This window comes from Aythya fuligula, chromosome 3 (genome assembly GCF_009819795.1).
Source record: "Aythya fuligula isolate bAytFul2 chromosome 3, bAytFul2.pri, whole genome shotgun sequence".
In the NCBI taxonomy this organism is placed as follows: domain Eukaryota; kingdom Metazoa; phylum Chordata; class Aves; order Anseriformes; family Anatidae; genus Aythya; species Aythya fuligula.
The window spans coordinates 65,746,570-65,773,957 of NC_045561.1; the positions used below are offsets into that span (position 1 = coordinate 65,746,570).

The 27,388-nt window shown below is 37.7% G+C and overlaps 1 protein-coding gene across 4 annotated transcripts in view; it reads right to left on the reverse strand.

Annotated features, from left to right (window-relative positions):
• Positions 1–11,603: 11,603 nt before the first annotated feature.
• The window catches only part of FBXL4 (F-box and leucine rich repeat protein 4), a 56,644-nt gene continuing 40,859 nt past the window's right edge, over positions 11,604–27,388 (reverse strand). For 2 of the 4 annotated variants that reach the window (XM_032184790.1, XM_032184791.1), the window contains exons 7-10: positions 22,598–22,669; positions 21,147–21,459; positions 12,657–12,945; positions 11,604–12,161 (exon numbers count right to left, since the gene is read on the reverse strand). In XM_032184790.1, the coding sequence (XP_032040681.1) occupies positions 12,782–12,945; positions 21,147–21,459; positions 22,598–22,669 (549 nt within the window). In that variant the 3' untranslated portion in view covers positions 11,604–12,161; positions 12,657–12,781. Of the gene's footprint in view, positions 12,162–12,656; positions 12,946–21,146; positions 21,460–22,597; positions 22,670–27,388 lie in introns of those variants that run through there. The other 2 variants (XM_032184792.1, XM_032184793.1) reach the window with 2 other exon arrangements.

Consider the following 27,388-nt stretch of genomic DNA (forward strand, 5'->3'; position numbering starts at 1 on the left):
TGTGTCAGATATTTTCAAAGTGCCCAGTGAAGCTCTTTAGCACTGACTCTTTGCTGCTGTCCCTGCTCAGAAACAGCTGCTTCCAGCAAGAGATCCCCAAGAGCAGGTGTTGGAAAGCGATAGCAGACACCAGACTAAACCATTTTCAACAGCATCTTGAAGCGAGAATGAGAATTGCTTACATCAATCACACCTTCTTAGATGTAACACCACTTTCTTTTTATTCCCATTCCAGTTTTCATTAGCTCAGAGCTGCCTTTGATAATTTTTAGCAACTGTTAATAAGACTAATTTAGACAAGGTTCCCTCGATTGTTCTATGCAAGGCCTCCCATGTTAAAATAAAGTTGTTATGTTTACTATTGGGTACAAGTATCAGAAACAAAAAACTAAGTGGTTTAAACCTAAATCACATTTTTCTATTGCATTCTGTGTAATTTTTGGACTATTTAATGTTTATCATCTTTTTTTTTTTTTTTTTTTTTTTTTGGTCTGTGGTAGACTTTGGTTGCAGCCAGTGAACGAAGCTAATTCTAAACACAATTTATCCTTCTTACTAAGGAACCATGCAGACCGTCACTGGTCCCAAACAGGTCTCGGAGACCTGGAAGTGTTTAGGTATGCCAGTTCTTCTCCTGGTGGAGAGCAACTCCTGATCCCACTTGTGCACACCTAAACACGGGTTCTTCTCTTTCCTCCCAGCACTTCAACACCGTGGGTATCTCACACCATATTCCCTCAATATGACTGAAGGGTCTGCAAACCCTTGCTATGGCTCCTGATTTTTTTTAAAAGAAAAATAACCTCCCCAGTGAAATATAAAAATGTGTATGAAGGAGAGGGATACGTCCTTGTTGCAAAAATGCAGTTGCACTTTTTTTAGCTCCTACAGAAATCTGGCAGCTCAAAACCGCATGGCCACTGTGTCAGAGCATTTTGATTTCTACCTCTTCAAAGCCACGATGGAAAATGTTACATTAAAATCTGCTTATCATAATAAATGTCTGCATTGTATGTGACAACACTTGATACTACCAGCAAATAAACATTTGCAGCATGCATGGTATCAGACCTACATTGTTTTACTTATATTCAATTAAGATTGCCAATTGCATCTTAAGGTAACAGAGGCGCGGTGACACTTTTTGAACATTTTCACAGAACATTAAACATTCCTCAGTCCCTGTGGACTGATAACATGTAAAACTATGTAAGTACTGAGAACATGTAATTGCTTTCGCTTCCCCAAATAATAATGCACTTCTGACAAACAACAATGTGATAAAGTGTACTACAGCCTCTCAGGCATTAAAGCCTGGGAAACCTGATATATTTTAAAATCTGGATTTACTTTTTGTTTTGTTTTGTTTTGTTTTAATTTATTTTTTAACAGTTTGCTTTAACAGAAGTGCCACACAGAGAAATAAAAAGCCACCTGATATCCCCACTTACATGTGTGCGTGCTTTCAAAACTTGCAGAAGCAGCACTGAGAAACTGGTATCTGCCAAAAATGGGACAGACAGACACCAGGTCTGAAACTGTGTGTGTCAGAAGCCAGTTGTGCTTTGTCCATGATGCACAGAACTAGGGTCCAGCCTTGTCCTTTCTCTTCTTGGTAATCAGAAGCAACAGCAGCTGAATGCTGGTGCTCAAATACAGCTTCAGCACATTCGAGGCGCTGCTGGCCTGAGGCAAAGCTGTGATACAAAAGCACACAAGTGAAGCTGGACACTTCTGCAGGTGCTGGAGATTAAAAGGAACCTTAAGTAAAGTTTCCTTAGAGACACAAGAACACAACTCAAAGCTACTATTTGTTTTAGCAGTTTTTGCTGGAGAGTTGCCTTGAACAATTAACAGTAGCAGGCAAATTCAGCAAACACTCTTAATATAAACTTTGTCTAGAAGAAAATGGTCACTGATTAGACTAACACCAATTTGGCAGGTAATTCTAGATCAGTAAACAAACTTTCTAGACAAGACAGGGGAAAAAAATCTATCCTAGCAGTTACTTCCAGTTCCGCACTCAGTTGTCCTGGACAAATCAAGTCCAGCTGATAACCTGTCACTGTCTGCTTCCCATTTGAAAACCTACAGAAGTCTGCGAAAGCTTTGCTGAGCTATTATCAACTTTCTGGAGTTCCACAGCACTTATACACAACTACATAACTACCTAACTACCCAACTAAAAGGATTAAAAATACTTTATGGTAACACCATTTGTGTTTGAGTAGGAAATTATTCTTGAAAGAAATTCAACTTTTTTTTTTTTTTTTTTCTTGGAGGCCTCTTTTGATACATTGTAATCTCCTCATTTTGCTTTATATCCCATCTGTCTATATCTGTCTGTTGCCTCTTGCTCTGTACCTAAATCAGAAGCTGTTTCAGGCAGTGAAACATTTGCTGTTTGTTTAATGAGGTCTATATGCTTTAATAGGGCTACAGTAATCTAAAAATTAAACGATAATACACTTAAAAAAATCTCACAACTTTGTATCTAAAAACACTCAGGAATAACATTTAAAAATGAACAGAGATACAAATATGTTCAACCTGTTCTTCTAATACATCGTATTTTGTTATTTTACCATTTTTTCTTTCAAATGAGTGCACAAAAGGACAATGAATGTAGACAAAATTTTATTTTTGTTTTATTTATTCATTATTTTATGTACATTTGGTATTTGGCAACACAGTCAAGGGGATACAAATTAAGTTTGCAAAGCAAGACAAATATATATAGGTTGGATATATATTCACGTTTCTGTCATCTTGGAATTAGCAGACACCGACAACTCAGAGGGGACGTCGATTCCAACTCCTTTACACTGGCAGTAACAGAATAAAGCTGCACAACACTGTTACAACATTTTAAATGATCCAGCGTATCAGAATAAAACAGGCCCAATTTACTAAATAGTACTCATTGACATGTAAATATGTAATCTAATTTTTAAAATAAAAAGAAAATATCTTTGAACAAGTAATATAAGGCATTAGACTTCTCCCTAATAAATTCAATCACTTACAAATACAGAGCTAACTTCTCTGTTTTGTATAGGCATGTAGGTAAAGCCCCTTCATCACACGACACCTTATATCACAAATATATGTCAAGTGATATGTGCCAAAGGTATTCAAACAAGGAGGCACGAGGTATCTGTGCCTGCATACACACAGAGACCTTTGAGTTTTACATAGAGAAGATGCGGTAGTCAAATCTCTACAAAAATTATACATTAATAACATACCTTCAGTTCACCAAGCAGAATACTGAGAAGAGAAAAAACACCATTTTGAAATATAATCAAGTAAAACCAAAAAAGCCTCGGAGGAGAATACTAAGAGGAAATATAGAGATGACTCTGAGGTAAACACCGCTGGTACAAACTAACAGGGGCACAAAGCAAAAAATGGGGTGAACGTTGGGTGTGTACGACTTATGGAATGACAGCTCAGAGAACAAATTTGGTATCTAACACTGTACATCCAGACACAGCTCTGGGAATACTCACTATGCTTAGGACTGCAGCTGTGCAAAATAAGTGGATGTTAGCTCCATGGGCCCATGGAGCTCAACACCGGGGAACAGCCATGAAAAACACATCCACGTACTGCTCCCCCCACCTCCTGCTTTTGGTCTTGCAAACCAGTCTTCCACACGCTTTAAATATGTCCTCACTAGCTTTTGTAAACTAAACTTTCCAGTGTCTGCTTCTCGAGACTTTAGCTAGGAAGGTTACTGAAGCCGAGTAGGACGTGCGTATGTTCTCATAGGCTGACAGCAGCATTAGGGCTTGAACCACTCTTATGAGGGAAAAGCAAACAACCTCAGTTTGGACGCTTTGGATGTAGTAGTGAGAGGAAGTATGTAAAATTATAGAGTCTTAAAACACAACCAAAAGTGGCTATCCTCATTTATGCTAAGTCAAAACAAGACATTTGCACAACCAACATGCTCTCACCTGCTTCTTGTTACACTCACACTGAAGTTTATTGCCTGTTTTTATTTTGTTTGCCTCATTTTACTACCCAAGTTGGGAGGCTAAAAATTGTTTTCTACTATTTAAGTGTTTAAATAGTAGAAAACAAAAGTTTTTTTAGTTTTAGCCGAGATGTGTTGTAGGAAGGCATCACATACAGTTCAATCATCAGAGCAAAGAAAGCAGTGGCCTTTGGCAGTTAATAGGGAGCATTAAGGGATAAGCAGTCTCTTACCCTGAACCCACACATGCTAGGACAGACTATGTAGTTCAGGGAGATAGACTCCAATTACAGCTAGTTTCATGTGGTTTATGTGGGCTTTGCTTCTCAATTCAAGGCTGATCTCCTGATCTGAATTGCCCCATGGAGGAACATACCTATCCAGAGCAAAGGGCTAATAAGAGAGTAATTTCCTGACTTTGGTACCTACCCTAGATATTTAAAATTAGATGATACAAATAGCCTCCAACTTTAGAAAATATACTTAGAGGCAATTATCCCTTTTCCTTCTGATTTGTCATTAAAAAATAAAATTTAAAAAAAAAAAAAAAAAAGAAAAAAAAAATAGTAACTTGCTTGTGGTGTTTTGGTGCTTGCACGTATAGCAGACATATTTACGGATACTGTCCAGGACTCTTCCCTCTATTGCTGCTCTTCTCCCTATTACATAAATTAGTCCCTTTAAAAGGTAACACGGTAGCAGGTTGTTGTTTGTCAAAATCCTATTGTGGCAGCAGAAAGTGGGTAAAAATATTAATAAAAATAGTAATAATATAATAAGATAAAAATATTAAGTCAAACACCATGCAAGTATGTTGTTGCTAGTTACTTGAGGGGCAACGAGGAGAGAGAAATCCTTTTTAAATAAATTCAGGTGTCGTGTTTGGGTATTTAAGTTCGAAGGCCTGGAAATGCCATTCCTTCTCACTCACACAAATAAACATGGGCAGAAAATGTCCCCAGGCAATTCACACACACCACTTGTGGAGATCAGGCCAGCCTCAACACACCCTAGCTGCACTATAAGACTGTTGAGAAGACAAACACAAAAAGCCACAAGATGCTAAAGAGTTGTAGTGGTTTTATGCTCACTAGGATGAGCTAGAATGAGACCATCAAATCAATTTCACTAAGATGGCTCAAGGGACAGCTGGTAATTAGGACTTGTCTGTAAGTGAAAGTTAAATGAGAAAGTGCAAGGTCCCCCTGCAAACACACTAATTCCTGAATATTTAAATTCATTTTTGGTAACTATTCCAAAATAACTCCAAGCATAGACTAGCCATTAGTTTCCAAACCACAACCAAACAGCTGTTTATTAATTTCCCTCTGTTCAATGCAGAGCAGTGTGTATCATGCAGAAGTCTTTGGTACAGCCATGAGGAAAGTCAGTCTAAACAGACCAACTTTCAGTAGAGGGAACCCGTCTCCTGAGAGTGAGCAGAGGACCGGACTGACAGTAAAACTGTCCTTAGCCAACAGCTCTTCACCACGGTACAATGATAAATAACCACGCAAGGGATGTTAAGTTCATCACATTATACTCAGTATCTCCCTGAAATATTCTGACAGTTCAGTGTTTCATAAACCGTCATCTTTTTCATCTGAATTCAAATTTTCACATTTTGACACTATGAATATTTAACCACCATATTCAGTTTCCAACAGAGTAAGCAGGAAAAAAATGGCACCCAAAGCACAGTAAGCCAAATTTATCCTAAGATCTATGTAAATAAATACTAAAAATAAGAAGACACAAACCAAAGTTCCTAAAGTATTATAGGCTAGCTTCTGTTTAGAAACTAAATTTTGTCAGTACCCCACAACAGAGGCATTTATCTTAGTCCTTGGTGTAACTTCCAGACTTCAGAGTCAGAATAATACTAATAGATAATAAATATACTATAATACTAATAAATAATATACTATAGTAATACTAATAATAAAATAGTTGGGTGTGGTTTTTACGTTACAGAACTGTACATTGAAAATGTCACCAAAATTTTTTGTTACATTTTCCCACTAATGTAAACAAAAATAGCACTTCTCTTAAAAAAAAAAAAAAAAAAAAAAAAGGCAAAAGAACGAGATTCCTGTGCCTACTTGTGACATTACATATTTTTTAAGACACTTGTGTGGCCAGCAGGACTAGGGAAGTGATTGACCACCTGTACTCAGCTCTGGTAAGGCCACGCCATGAGTACTGCATTCAGTTTTCGGCCCTTGTAACAAGAAGGACGCTGAGGTGCTGGAGTGTGTCCAAAGACGGGCAACAAAGCTGGTGAAGGATCTAGAGAACGAGTCTTACAAAGAGCAGCTGAGGGAGCTGGGGTTGTTTAATCTGGAGAAAAGTAGGCTGGGGGTAGGGGGAGCCTTATTGCTCTCTACAACTACATGAAAGGAGGCTGTAGCCTGTAGCAGTTAGGATTGGGCTCTTCTCCCAAGCACCAAGGGATAAGAGGAAGCGATCTTGAGTTGCACCAGGGTTGCACATAGCCTGGATATTAGGAAAAAAATCTTCACTGAAAGGGGTGTGAAACACTGGATCACAGTACTACCCAGGAAAGTACTGCCCTGCCGCCCAGGGAAGTGGTTGAATCACCATCCCTGGAGGTCTTCAGAAAACGTGTAGGTGTAGTGCTTAGTGACACAGTTTAATGGTAGACTTCACAGTGCTAGATTAAAGGTTGGACTAGATGACCTTAGAGGCCTTTTCCAACCTAAATGAGTCTATGATTCTGTGATTTCTTCCTTTTCCCCCCCTTCCACCACTTTCACCAATCAGTACACTGACACAAACAGAACAACCATAGTGCAAGTCTCAGATGACAAAGTCACTGAGGGGTGAGGTAGAAATGGACCTCTGGAGGCCACCAGGTGCAACCCCTGAACCCCTGCTCAAGCAGGGCCATCTACTTGCCCAGGGCCAGGGATCTCAAGATCTTTGAAGAGGGAGACTCCACAACTGCTTTGCGCCAGCGCTCAGTCAACTGCACAGCAAAGTAGTTCCTGATGCTTCAACAGAACCTCCTGCATGTCAGTTTGTGCCCACTGCCTCTTGTCCTGGCACTGAGAACCCCTGGAAAGAGCCTAACTCCCTTGACTTATTCCCCTCTATCAGATTCTCCTATCACACAAGCCTTCTCTTCCCCAGAGTCTTCTTTTTATCTTTGTTTTTACTTCAAAAGTACAGTTCATGTCCTCAGAAAGGACAAACTGCAAAAAAAAGTGAACTAAATCTTGCATACATCTGTGTATGTTTTCTAGGAAAAAATGCAGTTGGGCAGTGGTAGATGAAGAATAGTTTTAGGTAGCTAGGTAGACATTAGGCACTATGGCACAAGCATGTATACAAAACAGTAATATCAGTGTCTTAGTACTGAATCTTGACCTAGAAATGTAAGTATGTGACATTTTACAGGAAACTAAATTCCTGGGAAAGGTAACTGCTGATCTAGAACAATGAATGCACCTTCTTCATTGTCCATAAATAGGTCTGGTCATGTTTCCACAAATTTCCATACCAACTGCCTCAAAAGTCCCATTTGCTTCTTTTTCTCAACTTTCTTGGCATTTGGTATTTCTTTAGTATCTGAGGAAAAGTGTGGTGTTTTTGTTTGTTTTTTAATATTTGCATTATTTGCTTGTTTTGCTAAAAAGGGAACAAAACATGCAAGAGAAAAACTTCATTCCTCACAAAGGATCCTCTCCAACTTAGGATGTCTTATGACAGGCATCATTCTTAAATCAAACTAGAGCTACACAAATCAAACAAAAATAATACTTTATCCATTAGCTAAAAAGATAAATACTACCGTCTGCTACTATTGAGGCTGAATCTTCTTAAAAAGAGCCACATCTTGCCAAGGCCCTTCTTTGAAGATCATAAGGCCCTTCACACACAAGACTTATGACTCAATCCCTCCTGATGTCAGCTATCACAACTTGTCCCATGTGTGGTAGTATTTAATTAAAAGCCCTTCTTGGACTTCATTGCCAACTAAGAAATCTGAAATGACAGAAATTAACATCTCAGTGAAAGCAGTGAAAGACAAACTTTTATTTTGGAAAAATGTTGACCATGTCTAACATAGCATGTACAAATGCATTAAACCAGGAATCTTCCGCTTAGTAATATCAAAAGCTACAACTTACGGAATCATTGCAAGAGAGTAATAATGAACATGTAAATCAATACATAAAGCCACCCCCAAGCTCCATATAATAAAATGCTACATTTTATCTAGTTTTTGTAAATTTAGTAGTCCTGCAGATGCAATATGGGAAATATATCCCATAAGATGCAATAAGTACACACAGTAAGAACCAGGACCAAACACACAATTTTTTCAAATGCACAGTGGGTATCATTGCTGATGACAGGAGAACAGTTAAAGTAGTCATAGGTTTAATTATAGCAATATGAAAGATTATCAAAATAAATGCAATACATTAATTCTGTTTTCCACTTAATTCCATGCATTCATAGAATTATACATATAGCCGGTTAGATACATGAAATTTTAAAATAGAGAAAGGAGATGCATTTCAATTTAATAAAAAAAAAAAAAAAAAAAAAGACAAAAAAGACACTACAGGCATTGGCAAGGGACTTGGGGCAGAAGCAGATCCTGGAATTAAACAAGAAAATACTTTTTAAGTTGTCAACATCTCTGATTTATTTCTTTCTGGATAGATTTTAGAAGGTTTTGACATTCGGGGATGGATGTTGTTCCAGTCTTGTTTTTCACTATTCCAAGGCAGGGAGTACAACACTGGATGGAATTAATCTCCGTCTGGTATTCCAAAGAAAAGTATCTAACCTGAGCTAAAATCACAGCTTCTGCAGTCTCCACAGGGGCTCTCCAGAAAATCATTCATTCTACTTTCCTTAAATATCTATCTTAGAAGAAGATTAATAGCTCTCTTGAGGTGCCCAGATTCCTCCCATAAACCAAACGTCTCTCAGACAGCCAGCACTCAGCAAGATGAATTCCACTCAGTGTACCATGATTGCTGGACATCTTACATTTGGAAAAGTTGGCATGAGAGCCGTAAGGAAACGATCAGGCAACAAATAGAATGTTTGTTGTTGTTTGTTTGTTTGTTTTTTCTGAAATTTGGATATCTAAGTACATGGGTATCATAAGGTTCAAACTCCTATGTGAACTGTTCTTCTAAAGTCAAGCTCAGTAACGTACTTAATTGAGTGCATAATTTAAACAAAAGAAGCCCATCCATATCCAGAGAGATATCTAGACTAGTCAGACAATTCTGGATTATGTGCACTATTGAATTAAAACCTTTGAGAGTTAGGAAGATTTTAACTGCTAAAATTTTTGTATTAACTTTTTAAATGACCAGAATAATGAATGCCGTATCTCCTGATGTGACAGCCCATGCCAACTTCATATATATAGTACAGAAATCCCCCTTAAGTTGAAGAACAGGAGAACTTCAGAACAAGACACTTTTTTTTTTCCCCAGGCATTTTAGCAATTTTTTATTTTTATTTTTTAACATTCACCAAAGCACATCTTTTACCATGCTTCAGAAAGATTGATGAGATCAAAGGACAAGATAAGAAAAATGGAATATCCTTAAAAGCAGGATTTAGATAATGTGACAGAGGGATGGTCGACTGTTGGAGAAGATGACCCGATTCCAAAATAATTAAACTCCTCTGATTGATTTGGCATCATTCATTTTGGATTAAGTGAAACTAGAACAAGTTTCCCTCTATATGACTGCTTCACATGGAGTCTCCACAGTAGTTATCGGACTTTGCATTCGCACTCTACCATACCCTGTAATATCTTCCACGTGCAGACAAACAAAAGGCACTGTGGCAAAGCAACACAGGAAATACCAGGCACCTAATGGCCAGGCTTTTCCTGTTGCACAGATGGAGAGGGACTCAGTTTCTGTGTACAGTACAACAATGTTTTAAAAACACAACTGCTACAAAACACCTTTGCTATTATGATTACTTCACAAAAGTAACTGATACATGAAAACCTTTGAGATTTATACATAGAGTATATATACACACAACGTGTATATACATACATGTATGTATAAATGATATATATGCACATCTAAGTATAAAATAACTAAAAATACAGTGACCTATTCTTGCTTCATTGTAACATATAAGGAAGGTCTAAAACTATTTTATTTTTTTTTTATTAGAAATATCAGAAATGTAAAATCTGGTCTTTCCTTGCTTTGCTGAAAGACTTCTTGCCGGTATAAAGCCTTAGCTAAAAGAGCTTTTAACTCACTGATTGAAGGTTAAGGTGTACAAGTACAGATGAAAGTATTCCCCAATTATTTCTCAACTATACGACTTTATTACATTATCAATAGCTAAGTTTTAAATGGTCCAAATAAAGAACAGACTTCAATTTATCTTTCAAGATAAAATAGAACATTTCTGACAAAACCAACTTCAAAAAGAAGACACAACATAAAGAAAAAAATAGTATGAACAAAACGTCAATTTAAACCTCCTTTATACTATCTAAAAAGCAACAGAGAACAAAATCCTTTACACATACATGATTACAAAAACACTTAACTTGATTCACTGATGCTGAATAGTAGGGACACTCTACTATTTACCTAGTTTACCAGTATGAAGGCACAACGGATATAACTTCATCCACATCCCATTCTATTTACATTGGAAAACAAGGAAGATCTCTAAGAAAGAAGGAGATAAAACAGATGCACCCTGAGAAGTAAAATTTCTCAACAAAAACATTTGTTTTAAAATACTGTTCTTTGTAAACTCCTGTTATCTGAACCTGTGTTTTCCTACAATGCTTAATAATGCTTAATATTCAGTTACAATGAAAAATATTACTTGTAGATAAAAAAAACATCAAAAGTTAAGTTCCCAGAAAAATAAATCAATCCAAACCTGATGGAAACAAATGAAGTCTCAACACAGAATCATGCCAAAGCTGACATCTGTCAGTGGGGAAAAAAATATCTGAATTTAAAGATCTCTAACAATGTCCAGTTTAATAAAAATGGAATGGCATAATATAGCTGGAAATCCCATAGTGCCATCTGTGTAGAGGAAAAAAAAATCAGAAAGCCAACTGTATATGTCCATCTTCAGATCTAGAATTCCCAAAAGATTCTGTAAAATTAAAAAAAAAAAAAATCAGAAGAAAAAGGTCTTCCTATAAAATCAGATAGATGTTTTGTAGCTGTTTCATGACATGGTTTATAAAGTATTGGCACCTGCACAAAGAGTTCATAGTGTTCATTCAGGAGTCAGAGATTGTCGAATCTGTAACATTTCGTAGCAGTCCTCTACTAGTGCATGGGTTTTTACCGCATAAATTGAAGTATTCTTTGCCAGGGATCTTCAGTGCAATAACGCATTTCTGCCAGACAAAATATTTTCCCTCTTCTTCCAGTAGGTAATAAGTGCCATCGTGACAGTAATGGTGGAGCCAATATCAAATGACAGGCTGCATGTCATGGTCCATATTCATCAACAATTGCTAGAAAAGGTAAAACACTAAACTCTCTCTGTACATAGCAACATACTCTAGCCATAGTATTAAAGAAGAAAGAGAAAAGCTTCATCCAAGTAAGTACAAAAAGTAAAAAAAAATCTTTATAATTTGTCCATCAACACAGTTTTCCTTCTTCAGCAGCTAAACAGTATTAAAGAGAGAGCGCAACAGTACTTGGAGCTATCACCTCTTGGAAAACAAACAAACAAAACAAATACAATACCTTATATTAGTAAGTCACTAAATCATATTTGCCCTTGTTTCAGAACCACTGTATTTTCATTGCTGTTTTACTGAACAAAGATGCTTGTTCTTATACTTGATAGCAGATTTGATTTCAGCGCAAGAGACAGTTGCTAATACATTATCTCAAGTATTAATATGTTTTTTAAAATGGTACTTGACATGATAAACAGATGTATCACAAACCAACAGTCTTCACCATGACAGAAATTTGAAAAGAAAATTGCTGTGGAGTTTTCTACACACCATCAGTTATGACACTAAGTACCTGGCTCAAACTTTATATCCAATATCAAGAAGCAGCTCGCAATTTTCTCTCTCGTTTCTGCTATAAGTTCAGGTGGAAGGTTCTTGCTTTTATCTGTTGTGTCGTTTAGGCTGGACTGTAAAACATCACTACATCTATTTCAGATGGAGGAAGGGAGAAAAATGTATCAGATACAGTTCATTGCCAAAAAAAAGGAAGAAGACAAAGTGTCTCTTCAATCCATTCTTACAGAAGCTTAAGCAGTTTTTCAAAAAAAAAAATTTCTAGGCCTGATCATAAGATCTTATGCTGCAGAACAAACTAAAATGCTACAGTATGTGCGTATGTATATCTGTAAACATTTATATATACATACACACATGTACATATATATATACACATAAAAGGAAGCACCCATATTTTTCTTACTGCTAAATATTCAACATTTTCTTTTATCTAGATATTAACACAGTCTACTGTCTATAACGCCCTATAAAGGGATATTTAAGATGTTTTTCATTTTCTTGTCATTAAAACCACATACATGGCAAGTATTTAAAAACATGCAATGCCATAAATTAACAGGATAAACAATTATTAGGTACAATATCAACTTTAAGAAATGCATAATATACTTAAACGTATTTTACCCATTTGTGCAGATATTTAATACTCTCCACTATTTCATAGGGAATTTATACTCTTCTTAAAAAAGTCAGCACAAATTCACAGGAAATAACTGTCAAACGAATTCCATAGCAGCATATGTAGTGAGTCACTGGGTGAAACTCTTTTTTATGAACACGTTAGGGAAGTTGGCATTCAGTTCTAGGACAACTCTATTATCAATCTGTGAACAGAAGGACACATCAAGTAAAGAAAGATCTTTACAAGACTCCAGCAATTTTCTTAAAGATGCAGGGCTTACCATCCTTGTCCCTGTTTGAAAACAAAAAAGAAAGAAAACAAATAGGAAAGTTAATCTTTTTTTTTTTTTTTTTAAAGCTGCTAATACTACATCATGAGAAAAAAAAAAATTAACACTGTGTTACGTTTGGTTTTTTTGTCCAATTAGATTTCAAATTAAAAACTTCTCAGAGCCTGTCTTTGCAAGTTTTATTTTTTGTTTGTTTTGTTTTTTGTTTGTTTGTTTTGCTTTTAAGAAGCCTGTTACGTTTTCTTAACTCAGCTGCTCAAGTCCACTACTTTCTCCTTAGGAGAGATGTTGCAACTTCAAGAGCAGTTCCTAACTACAGAAGCTGACCAAAAGTATCCAAACCCACAAGATCCAGGATCTAGATGCTAGGCTTTGGCCACAAGCAAAATTGTATGCTACACTCATGTCCTTGATTCATCATCAACCGTTCATGTTCTGGTGACTCCAACGACTGGCAAAGTACACACTATTATGGGCTATTCCCATTATAAATAAATTAGCAAGGCTTTTAGGACTCTAGATTGAGTATTATACCCAGAAGCATGCAAGAGCAATTCAAGTACTATCTGTCTTTCCTGTATATAGGATATGTATAGGATACCTGTAACAGAAAACACACTAAAAACATGACCATAGTGACTGAACTATTAAGTTTCACATTGGGTCAGGTCAAGCACTGGATTCAGTCAGAAATAAATATATTATATAGAAAAACACATAAGCCTGGAACCTCTGCAGTTGATGGAAATCTAGTCAGCATAGTTAATGCAGCACACAATTCATTTGACTGGGGTATGACTCAGTTGCCTGTGAAGTGCCTGGTGCCACCTGGGATTCCTTAGACCATGCAGGATGTCCACACACAGCTGGCAGACAGGTCACAGGACCGACAGGAGATCCATGTCTTACTCAAACAGCTAGCAGCCAGGAAGGTTACTCTGGGCAAGTGAATCTAGCCTAGATGTCTATAGTGGGCTACACTGCTCATCAAGGTCATCCAACATGACTGTAGACATCTATTGGTAGATAAATCAATCTACACAGCTCTGTCTTGAACTGAATTTCACCCCACAAAGCCGTCCAGTCTAGTATCTTGTCTTTGGCAGGACCAATAATGCTTATAGCAAAACCAACAAAAATAGATGCAACAACAGATTTTTAAAGTAGCTGTTCACTGGTAGATACTCTTAACTGACAAATTATTGATTTAGAGATTTCTGAAGCTACCTTACCTTTCATGAATGCTACTATTACTTTTCTGAACTCATGTATATTTATGGCCCCTCCACTAGTTCTACAGCTCAACTGTATTTGGTGTTGAAAAAAGGAAATCAGCTTTAAACCCACTGTGTGTGAATTACAATAATTAAGGGGCAATAAAATAAAGAAGCAGTGACAGCATTCACTTTTCACTTTTTCAAAACCATTCATAAGCTTGATGGAACTGTTTTCCTCTTCCTTTGTTATTAGTTTACCAAGTATCATAGCCCCATTTTGCAAGCCTTCAGTCTTAAATTCTTCAGCTTTAGGTTTTTCTGTCTTGTATGCCTGTGTGTTATCGGCAAGCTCTGGTACAGCATTATTCATCCCTTTGCCTGGACTACTCAAACAGATCAGACAGCACCTGTCACAGTACGGACACTGGGTGAACACAGCAGTGACTGAACTTCGATGAGCAAAAAGACAAAGCATTCTTGGCCTCTGCTGTCCTTTCTCTGAAGCACAGACTCTAAGACAAAAGACTGGTAAGTTATAAAAGCAGAATAAGCTAGGTGAAGGCTTTTAAAAGTCCAGTCCTCTATGGGCTGGATCAGCATTCACCACAACCTCCAATGAATTCTAGGTTTGAAAGACATAACCATCCTCATATGGATGGAGCTCTCCTTCAAAATACTGTAACATTCCTCATATCCACTGATTCTTTAGTGTGGTTGCAACCAGTTTACACAAAAGATAATCCTACTGTTTCATAGCTTCTAACCTATGCAAAAGATAGTGCCATGTTTGTAAACCTTCACTCCTCTAGCGAAGACTTTAGTGAAGAGGCTGATTAATGTGACAAATCACGCACCATAAGAAAGATCTCAACAGTCTTGTGTTTGAGCTCCTTTACAACTGCTGCATAAATACGATCTAGTCCTAACAATTTATTATTGTTCAATTGTCCTGGTTTCAGTTAGCACAGAATTAATTTTCTTCCTAGTAGCTGGTGGAATGCTGTGTTTTGGCTTAGAATGAGAAGAGTGCTGATAACACCCCGATGCTTTAATTGTTGCAGAGCAGTGCTTATACTAAGCCAAGGACATCTCAGCCTTTGCTCTGTCCTGCCAACGGGCAGGCTGGGGGGTGCAGTAAGAGCTGGGAGGGGACAGACCCAGGACAGGTGACCCAAACTAGCCAAAGGGGTATTCCATACCATCTGACGTCATGCTAAACAATATATAGGGGTGGCTAGCCGGGGGGAGGGGGGCCGGACTGCTTGGGGTTAGGCTGGGCATCGGTCAGTGGGTGGTGAGCAATTGCATTGTGCATCACTTGTTTGTACATACTATTATTACTTTCGTATTATCACCATTGTATCATCGTTATTATTATTGTTATTATTATTTTTGTTATTTTTTTTTCCTGTCTTATTAAACTGTCTTTATCTCAACTCACGGGCTTCACTTTCCATTTCTCTCCCCCGTCCCAGAGAGGGAGGGGGGAGGGTGAGCGAACGGCTGCGTGGTGTTTAGCTGCCGGTCGGGTTAAACCACGACATCAATGTATTGATTTGTTCAAAAGCCTCCTCTATTGGCATTCCAACTTAAGACAGTTTTCCAGGCTAATCTCCTGGAAAGAAAGAGTTTGATGGCAGCCAACTTGATCCCCCTTGCAGTGACTGGAGGCAACAACAGTTTTCCTGGAAAGGCCTTCTCCTATCTAAGTGGCCAGATCAAATCTTGATCATCTACCAGTCTCCGCAATTTTCCCATAAACTTCTTGTAACACATGTGAAATACATTTTCAGCATTTACCTTTCGCCATCGGTTCCTTAATATCTCATTTCTGCCTTACTGTGATGATTTTTTACTTCCTAGAATTTATTTCCCTGTTTTCCTTCTTTGAACAGGTCTCATTTCCAGAAAGATGCCTCATTTTTTAGTGATCTCCTGTACTCCTCCGCATAAACAAGGGGGTGTCTAATTGTGCTTTTCACTTCTTTTATGATAGGTTCTCAGATTAGAAGTTTTGGGACATCACTTGATGTTATCTGTAAACGGGTTTTGCTATCATGCCCCTGTATTTTACCTTATCTACATTATTATATATATATATATATTATATACATTACCTTATTTTGATACAGAGGTATCAAAACTTATTATTATTGTAATTTTTAACTCTCTTGTTATTACACAATCTGTCACCACAATGGTCAACTGGCTGATGTAACAATCCCTATTGCCACACGCAAATTCTGTGATATGCTTCAGTTACATATTTACCTGACCATAATTTTACCATAGTACCACAGCCCTACCAGAAGGGCCAGCTCTACCATTCCAACTGAAACTCTACGAGCATTATGCTACTCATCTTTCCACCAACCCTCAAAATTGATACTGCAATTATCTGAACTTTGACAGTTGTCCTGTGGTTTCATTTAAGACAAAGACTTTTTAATGTATTTGTAACTGAAATAGGTCATTTAAATTACATGCTTTACTGCACCTCTTCCTTTTACCCTCCTCAGACTTCAAAAAAAAAAAAAAATGTGTTAGGAAAGACCTTTTCCAAAGCTAAAAAGGCCAACCCGGTTGGTGTTTGTATATTCACAGCACAGGATTAGCAAACATCGTCCACAGTATTACTCTGATTATACAATGTACAATTAGTGATACATACGTTTCTCTAAAGCACATCCAAAAGCATGGCAGAAGTGTGAATAATATGACACTTTTTTTTGTCTTTCAGAAATTGACAACATATAATGCTAGTTACCTACATAACACATTCTGGTTTAGTTTGGAGGCTTTTAGACCTTTGCTATTTACTAAAATATTTCCTACATGAACTAATTACCTATTTCTCAAAGTAAATACATAATCAGTGTATTAAAATCCACTATTTAATTTTGTTGTTCAGTTTATTCTCAAGAAAAAAGTTCTCCGGTATCCTCTTCATTAAAGGCACTGACTGATGATTTGTTTGCTAGAAGAGTTATTTAATTTATATCTATCATATATAAAGCTATAGAAGTACCACCTCTGGAAACTGTCAGAGCCCTAGTTTCCGGGGCAAAGGGTACTGCTACACAAATTACAATAAAGATGAATATTAAGTAAAAAAAGACGTGCCTTGAGTAATTTCATTTAAAAATACACTCATAATAAGCTTTCAACAGGATACATGTGAAAAAACTTCCAACTGTTATTGAAAAAGAATGCATATATGTTTCTTGGCTAAAGAAGTAGAGATCATGGAAATAACTAGCACTATTCCCCCCCCCAAAAAAACACGTATTTTCTCCCCTAGACCAGCCAGATTAGCCTTTTATTCTTTACGTTTTATTCAATTTATTGCACACCCTTTGAATTCTAAACTTCAACATGCTGCACATTTTCATGTTTGAATTGACTAACTATGTGTTGATGCTCTCAAGAGAAAGCTGAAGATTTTGACAGCTGGCAAGGGGGCAGTTGGGTTTTCTGTTGCTCAGGAAGGTGTGGGAGGTGTTGGTATGTAGACAGGAGTACATGAATTCTGCGGTAACAAGGGTGTCTACTTTTTATTACTCTTTTTGTGCAGGACAGACAGTTAAGATTGCTGGGGAGCAAGGTTAGCATGACTTATTCTCCATCCTTGACAGCAGCCTGTAGCCCCACAGCAACATAACTAACTGAGCAGCTAACACAGCATACAATAAAAGCTTTCAGCATTGCCAGGTTGTCTCCTGTCTTGTCATGAGGTTCCCACTTCAAGATCCATAGCACTGGACAACATACTGCATCACTACAAAGCAGTCAGATGATCACAGATGGAACATTCTACTGCTGGGTGGACATCCTCAAGCAAACAAAGAATAGGAGAATATTCCCTGTATAACCCACTGTGTCAGTTCATGGAAAAGATACGGGCATAGAATATTTGTAAGCAGGCAGCTCAGTATGTAATGGGTAAAAAAAAAAAACAACACCTCAGAACTTAAAAACTGAAGAAGGCACACCCTCATGTACTTAGTGACACACTTAATATCATACTTGCTCTTCCAAGCTGTACTATAAATACTGCAGATATGGATCCAAACCATGATTTTTAACAGAAGTTTACTTTCTCAAGCATGATTTACACACCATTACACCATTTAAACACAACTACCCATCAAATAACACTTCATACAGGCCAATGATTTTATGCAGCCCTTAGAAACTGGAAACTTCCATCTTCTATGAAGTCCACTGATTTAGGAACAAGGGAATTACCAAGCAATAATGGAAAGACTAAGGAAAGGACAGATAGTTAGCAAGCTGCAGGACCTGCCACCTGAAAACAGCATCCAGTGCACATGCAACATTGATTTTGTAATACTAAAATGTAAGATATACAATTCAACAAGCTTTCTTTCAGAGCCTTAGATTTCCTTCAGTCCTGAAAATATTGTGGTTGTAAATATTGTGTAACTGAAACAAGAAATTTTCCCTGCCAAGTTTGTAAGTTCTACCAACTGCAGAGAAATACCAACAAAGTATCGACTGTGACGGTGACTATACTATAAAGGTAAGACATTTTGATCCTTACTTATCTAAGTCCCTGTTTTACACAGTGTTACTGAGAAAAAAAAATAAGCTCCCTCACCACATGCACTGCTAACCTAGCAGCAATAGTTCTATGCCCCTCACAATGCAGGTATAAGCCAGCCATTTCTTTACTTGGGAATGACAAAGGATATAAAAGAGTACCTCACGTTCTTTCACATCATAGAGAAGACCTGCTGTTCAAGGTTAGTCTTGCAAAGTTGAGAACTGACCTCAGGCCTCTAACGGCTTAAGACCTGTTGTCACACTTCTATTATAAGCTATATAAATGCTTCATATGATTTTGTCCTTTTAAAGAAGGCTTGTCTGACAACAGCAGCCAAAAGTTAGAGTACAGAGATTTATTTTCTCAGTACTCTTGCGCTCTAAGAGGCTAGGTCTTTAGTTCAGACAGAGACTTCTGCATTTGTATTTGAACAGCTGGGAATTCTACTTCCAGATGACCCAAGCAAGGTTGTGATTCTACGTGGCAACTCCTTTGAACCACAGACTGTAATGGGTCCCATATTCAAAGACGTAAAGATGGTTTCCTTACTGTTGCCAACATAGCTGGGTCACTCCACATATACTGTATCACCTTGTACTGACTTATTTATAGCAGAAGAGTCTTTCTTCTCTACTAAGTATTGCTCTAAAGGAAGAACACTTCTAAAAGAAGTGTTCTGGGAATGGATTTTGAGGTTTTTGGTAACGTTGTAGACGATTCAACTGGATGTCCTTTGCAGAGCACCCTTCTTAACCCAACATGCAGTCTCACCAGGAAAAGTGGATTTGTAGTTAACCTGACTCAGTAAATGCTGGTAAACACTCAGGGAATGGAACAAAATTCCTTTTCCATGTTCACACATTTTTCTACAAAAACATCAACGAGGCATTAAAGTGAATTCAAATGTGAACTCAAATGTTAAAGGAGAAGCGTGGCAACAAACCTTCAGTACTGGCAGAGAAGCAGCAGAACCAGCAGCCTATCTGCAGGCTTAACACAACTGATCTATTCATTCGGCAGCCTCTGGTGTAGTGAAAAGGTCAGACCGATTTGTGGGCAGACAACACCATTGTAACAGAAATGCATGTAAGTGGGTGGTCAGGAGAACACACATGTTTATGAAAGACCGTATTCACTATGCCTTCTGGAAACTTTTCGTGTCTGACTAGGGAAAGGTACCCTTGATAATCTAGCTACAAAGTAGATTCCCTTAAATACAAGCAAAAACACATTGCCACCTGCAAACCTATGCATTAAGCCAGAACAGTATGTAGCACCAGGTGGAGTTATATTTTTATCCGTTCATTCTCCTTTGCCTTCTCCTTTTCTGTTGTTCAGAAGGTGAGTCTCATTTAGAGATAAGTAAAATTGCATTTCATAGTAAGTGTTTACTATCTATATTGTGGGAACAATATGAAGCCTTTTTTTTTTTTTTTAATGAGAAATAGTGATAGCCTTAAACTTGCTTGGAACATTGAGTTGAGGGCTCTGTTTCTCCACAGCATCACTCTCAACCTAAACATAATACTTCCACATTACAACTATTATTAAAAATATGCAGTGTGGTTACTTTCTTCCCGTTAATATTTTACATCTTTGTTTTTCAACTAACCCTGTGAAAGTAAGTCAGTAAAAGGATGAATAAATTTTCTACCACTGCTATCCTACACTATTTTAAAATTCCACCACAGACAGAATAAATTCAGTATCACGAAAAAAATATAATTCTCAAAGTCCTTACTCAGGAATACCAAGAATATTTGGATTTACCAAAATATTTTTAGCTATAGAATCTGCAGAAAATGAGAAAATTAAGATTCACTGTGTTTTTTGCCCCTCATCACTTCTTTCCCACCCTACAGAAAAGTCCATTTTAAGTTTTGTTATTAATTACTTCTTTTCCTCTTCAATAAGACAAACTCCTTCCTGGTAAAAAGTGACAAACACTCTTAACACTGCTCAGTATATCTGTCTTATGCAAAAGCAGAAATCTGTTTATTAGTCACAGACTCCCACTATAAATATACTTTGTCACACTTCACAGGAATAAAATAAAACAACAAAAGCAGAAACAAGAAGAAATTGAAGAACTTCTGAGAGTCAAAAGTCAAAAGATCTCAGTTAAATATACTGGTGAACGTGAAACTAGAAGTTGTTGAAAGAAGTCCACGACATTTTCAGTGTAAGCAATTAACGCTAAACAATCAAATTACACAGTTGGTATAAATCCGTTGGATTTTGTGTCAGAAGCTCACTTCAGTAATACTTCCATCCCTTTATTTTCATATGATAAGCCAAATTTTTAAGAAAGATTTATTTTAAAATGTCTAGAAGGCAATTTTGTCATATGGACTCCTTTTTAACTCTAAGGCTTTTGAGAGACAGTGAAATTTATACCAATATTCCTACATTTTCTTACCCAATATATCTAGCTGCCGTAAATGAGTACAGTTAGCTGCAAGCTCTTCAATGTCTGTGTCACACACAGACCTGTTGGCCGTAAGAAAGAGCTTTTGTAAGTTCGGGAGTTTACGTGCAAGGTTTGCAAAACAGCCTGTACTGCTCTGTAATGTAGGGCACCAGCCAAGATCAAGTTCTTCCAAAAGCTGGCAGCCTGAAGCCAGTTCTGCTATTCCACTTTCAGTTATGTTTTTACATCTCCACAGATCCAGACTGCGAAGTTTTTTACATTTTGCTCCCATCATGCTTGCTATAAGATCATAGTCTTCAATCTGCAAGGAAAACAAACACTTTGTCATATATACCATCCTTCCAGACATACATAGGTGTTTCAAGACTTGCTTGCTAACACACCTACAGATCTGTCTTAAGCATTTGACATTTCTAAAGAGCTCGGAAAATTATTCATTGTACAGTGAGGTCTACTTTTATATAAGACAAAAATAAATTTTCTATCAACCCCCAGACATACATGCTTTTAAATTCACTTGATACTAAGGAACAGTGAAAATGCAGTTACAAGTTCATTTCCTTTGAAGGCACCTTTTTTTTTTTTTTCCTTCAAAAATGATTAAAATTGTCTTTATGATCATAGGCATTGCAACCATAAGGACACATGCATTAAAGTACTCTATTTCCATTCTAAGTTGATCATTTGCTGCAGCTCCTTATGGAAGCAAAGTTCTACATGCAGAAGGAATGAAATCTACTATCAGAAAACACAATTTAGTCATGCTGCCTTATTCCTCTGTCCACAAGTCAAAGTTTGGAAGGTTTGCCAATTCTGCTCTGTCGTTTGCTTCTCAACTACAAGGAAGGTCCACAAAGTTTCCCTGATGAGTTATCAGATGTGCTTATCACAGAGACAGCAGCAAGTTAAATTCCACTGCACACAGTTCTGGCATGCACGTGTGATACAGCTCAGATGATTCCCCTACAGTAATTGCTGTGTTCTTTCTTAAAAGAAAAACGTGCACCTAGTCAAGTCTATAACTCAAATAACTTCTGTTGAAATCATTTCTTGTGTTTACAACTGTAGTATCACACACCAGAGTGGACCTGTCAGAAATGATGATTTAGTCTGAATGTAAAAGATAACTTAATTATTGTTTTTTGGAAAGGAAAAGTATATGTAAATGTATATAAACATATAAAAAATGCCCCAAAGTTTATAAAGAGGCTAAAGAACAACGGAAAAAACCTAACAAGCTAGACTTTAGGCCCACTAAACTGACACACAATCTTTAGATATACAACTAAGTCATGTTCATCTTGGACCTTTCAGAAGTTTGAAAACTGACATAACATCAGCCCAGCATTTAACCTATCTTTGTGAGGCATAAATCCAGGTCGAGTTTCAAAGCCAGTGTGTGCACACATACACGCCCACAGAGAGGTCTAACTACTCACCATGACGCAGCTGCCCAGGCTGAGGTGCTGAAGCTCCGAGCAGAAGTTCAGGATACTAAGCAGGGCTGTTTGCTGCCACAGGGGAACACATCAGAAGGAAATATGGAAAGCGAAACAAAGAGAAGAGGTCAATTAGGCATTAAAGGCTGTCACTGCATTTCCTGAAATACAGCTCAAAACTCTGTTACAGACACCACAAATGCCACTTAATGAGTCCCTAGGTACTCTACCCATTGATTGGCTTAAAGTAATGGTAATCATTACAAACCTTTACGCGAGTCACTTTGGATGTGGTTTTGCATTGCCCTAAAGATACCTACACACCCCTGACCTATCCATTCATTTCCCACAGGGAAGCTGCTGAAGAAGTGTGGCAAGTTCAAATAACAGGCAAGGCCAGACCCAAACCAGAGAGGGCTGGTGACATGCCAGCAGAACAGCAGAGCCTCTGACATTCGCTGATGGGCCGCAGCCTGATGGAACTGCCAATAGAGCTGTGCAGCATCAGGATGGAGCTGGTGACTTTAATGTCAAAGGAGTCTCCGTGCTGACAAGGACGCTGACAACCATTGAGCACCTGTCACTACCAGCATGCAGGCTGAAACAGATATAATGTGTACTTTACAGTCATGTTTCTGCCATTTAACGTGGCCATTCTTTTCAGAAAGTATTGCACATTACTCAGCCTGAAATTATACTGGAATGCCAGATGCATCTTACAAGATGTTAAATACATGGCTATTCTGTTCCATGACAAGAGAAACTTCACAGGTTTTTTTATTTGTGTTTCTAAGAGAAAAGATTCCTCTGCGTTGTCTGTAGCCATATTTTGTTTTGTAGTGTGAAACATACTCCAGTGCAAAAAAGAACACAGCCTGGGATTCATATCACAAATAACTGTGCATCATAAGATTTCGTGAGCTTGAAAACTGCAACAAGTTTCACAACACATCAATGATTTAAGTCTGTGGATACTTTCAGGATACACAGTAGTTCCTCACAGGAAAAAAAAAAAAAAAAACAAAACAGAATACATAGGACAAAATAACTGCTAATAAGCAGAATTCCTACAGGAACACTAGTCAACAATACTTGTACGCATGTGTAGTATAGCTTATATTTATGTTTAAGCTTGCTTGTTTTCAGAAATTTTAAGTAAAATACTTAGTTCTAAGTTATATTCTAACGAAACTCATCACAAATGGGACCTTTTGTCGTGGCACCATAAGGAGCTATCTGATGTCTTGCACTGAAAGGCTGGCAGACAGGGACACGGTGTGGAGTACTCCTGGAGATCATTTCAGACATCTAATTTAGGCACCTCCAGGGACCAATTAGAAACACCCAACACTTAACTTGTATGGAACCTCAGCTTCCAGCTTGGCCTTCTGAGATTTGATTTCCCAAAGGCAGCCTAAAAGTAGAGGGTATGAATAAGCCTTCCTCATAAACATCTTTGCAAAGGTCTTACAAACCATTGTCTGCCTGCTCTCTCGACTTTCATTTGTTTTTAAAGAAAAAGGTAGACTAGGGAATTAAACATAAAAGCATTTAAAAGTCATTATAAAAGAGATAACACTTTAAAGCTAGAAAATGTGTAAATATCCAAAACATTTTAAGTACTTATTAAGCAAGTGCTTTATTTGGAGCATTAAACCTGAGTAAATGAGAGACTCCAATAAGAGGAGACATACCCTTTACCTCAGTGAAAGCTATCAGCTTCAGAACCGACTCAGATGCTCAAATTGAAAATGAAATCCCCACGCCCATCTCTACAAACCTGAAATATCAGAGCTAGATAAATCAGTCCGACTGCACACCCAATTCTAAACAGGACTTCTGCAGGAATTCTGGTGACTCCAGAGGAAAACTGAACACCTTGATGGTATTCCACATTTTTCAGCAATGGTTTCTACAGTGGAATTTAAACATTGGCCTGAAAGGATAGGAAGCAGCAATACCTTTCCTTAACTGACACAAACAGCTCAGAAGTGAATAGACACTGAGCAGTCTGTAGTATGTAAGATCAACTCCATAATTCCTCTCCTTCAGAGAAGGGTGAAAAAAATAGGAAGATTGGTATTCATAGTTGTCTTGATCAGACAACTGAGCTGACGTGCTAATTTGAACACAAATTTGGTGTCTCTCTCGGAATAGCTTTTTTAGTTCCTCTAGTATGAGAGGGTTCTTTTGGTACACACTGAGTTCACATTTGCAAAAGTCTTTTCACAACTTATACCTAAAAGCATTATTTTTTGAACAGACATTTAAAATAAACAGAGACCAGTATTTAAACAAGCACTAGGAATGTGGGCAAGAAGAAAGCTTGGTGGAATACCAAGGCATACTGCCACACAGCATGCCAAGTCTAGCCAAATAGTAAACAACTGTTTACTCCACATTAACTATACTAGGTACATTAATTCCTCTTCTGGGATGCATACATGCCCCCACACAAGAAATCAGACTTCCTTCAGAAGCCATGTCTATTCTTTTGTAACTGAGGTGGTTTTTTGCATATGTCAAGAAAAAAAACACCTCTCTTTGAGTACGCCTAGCCAAGATGCAATCGAGAATCCAGATGGTAAAGGACATCAAAATAACAGGAGAGGATGGCAACTCACAGAATCCACATGCACTGTATGTGAGACAACTATACCATGGTAATAACCTGTGCCTGTTTCAAGCCACCTGTCCATAAAATTCATCCCTCCAATTTGCCTTCAATACAAGCTGAGTGGTAACACTTGTATGTACGCAAAGGAGAAGAGCAAAGCAATCTGACCTTGAAGCTGCAATGCAGGCCAAACCCCAGATGTCAGAGTGCTTTCTAAGAGGAGCAGAGAGGTACCTAAACTCTAGATCAGCAAGTTTCAACTGGAGAAAATCCAATTTCACTTTCTCAGCCAAGCACTGGCAGTCAAAGAGTCCCCATGTAACACTTCATACTCAAGCCTAGTAGCCAAGACATGTATAGTCGGGAGACTTAAGTTTTCCCTGGAGAGAAGGTAAGGCTTGCCTTTGTGCCTGCTCCCCTCCATGCACGCTCAAACTATGGAAAGAAAAGCATGGACATGTAAAAAATCTAAGAATTACTTTTTATTTTTGGAGTAATTTTCATCCTATCCTCAGTGGTAGGAATTTCTTCTACCACACAGGCCAAAGCAGTAACTACTGAATAAATGAGATGATGGTGCAAACAGCAGGAAAAGGGGCTCAAAGCAGATACAGTATGATGCCCTATCCTATCATCCATTCCCAGGAATGGAGGTGCTTTCAGATGATAGGAACATACACAGCTGAGACTGCACAATTTGCTTTATGAGAGACAACTGACATCAAGCTGCACAGAAGGATATGATACTGCTGCTAAACACAGACTTACAGAACAGATTACAGAAATATTTTAGGGCCTGACAGTTGGTTCTAAACCCCAGAAAATGGAAGCAGACTGCCTGAAGAGTCTCTAAACTCTTTAAGAACAAACATCTGTCAGAAAGGACATCAACAGAGTTCGTAATGCCTTTGACAAGGGGAGAGAGGAGATTACCTTTTGAAATCCTAACTTATTCCATGTGAGAAAGGTGAGAGTTCTGCCCAAACGTGAAGTCTTCCACTTTGTAATACAGCCTAGCCTGGAAGACATTTATGTGCTACGTATACATCAATTGGATAGCTGACAATGGATTAACTTGCATCCTACTTGTCTTTGTAAAGACCTCAGACATCACATGTATGTTCTGACCTGCAAGTTGGTTTGAACAAACAACCCATCAATGGAGAAAGTGAATACTGGTGTCAGAGTAATACACTTGGCAAGACTGACTCCTGAGTGAACTTTTTCAGCATTTTCTGCATTCATTAGCCTGCCAGAAGTGAAAATTATTTCTGATGTCAGTATGATAAGGAAAGCATCCAACAGAGAGCTTGAATTTAATATCCTTTCAATCTGAACCCTCTCCCTCTTCTGTCTGTGGTAACTTGGCTCAGCTGTGAAAGACACATCAAGTATCAGACCATTTCTTCATTGCAATTTTATTGACAAGTAGTCCAAGACAAAATACATAAGATTTTTAAAAATACAAGCGATGGGTATCATAGAATGGTTGTACTATAACAGAAAGTGTGAAGACAAGTATAATACAATGTGCTTCTGGTAGGTTAATATAAGAACTATAGAAAAACAATCAAGTTTCACTTTTAAGTAAAGCCTGCACCTTTTTTATAAACTACGTATAAACTATGGAAAAAAGTCTTAGGCTACTTTTAATTTTTTTATTTTTTATTTTTTTTTTTTTTTGTGATGGGAATAAAAAAATAGACTTTTTCACCACAGCCTGCTCAAAAGAACTGTGTCCGACATAGGTTGGGAATTCTTGCAATCCTTCAATGGAGGGACCACAACAATTTGAAAGCTTAAATCTTTCACAGGAATTTTATTCTCCTGCAGTTTCCTCTTTTTTTTTTTTTTTTTCCTCCATGAGGTGAATGATGACAGAAAGAAACCCCAAGCTCTGTCCTCCTTCATATCGCAGCTTTCTCTCCTTACTACAAGGAATGCATCCTCCATTCTTTAAACTAGGCTTCCCTTGCTTCCTATGTTTTTAATCACATAATTACTGATTCTCCAGCTAACTACCTGTCCTAGAAAAACTTCAAATTAGGCAAGACATTTTTAACATTAAAAATTCAGCTTGGGGTAGAAAAAAGACTAATTCCACCCCTCCATAATTGTATTGTATGAAAGGACAAAGTTGTATTATTTTTTCCTTATTGTTCCCAAGTGATGAT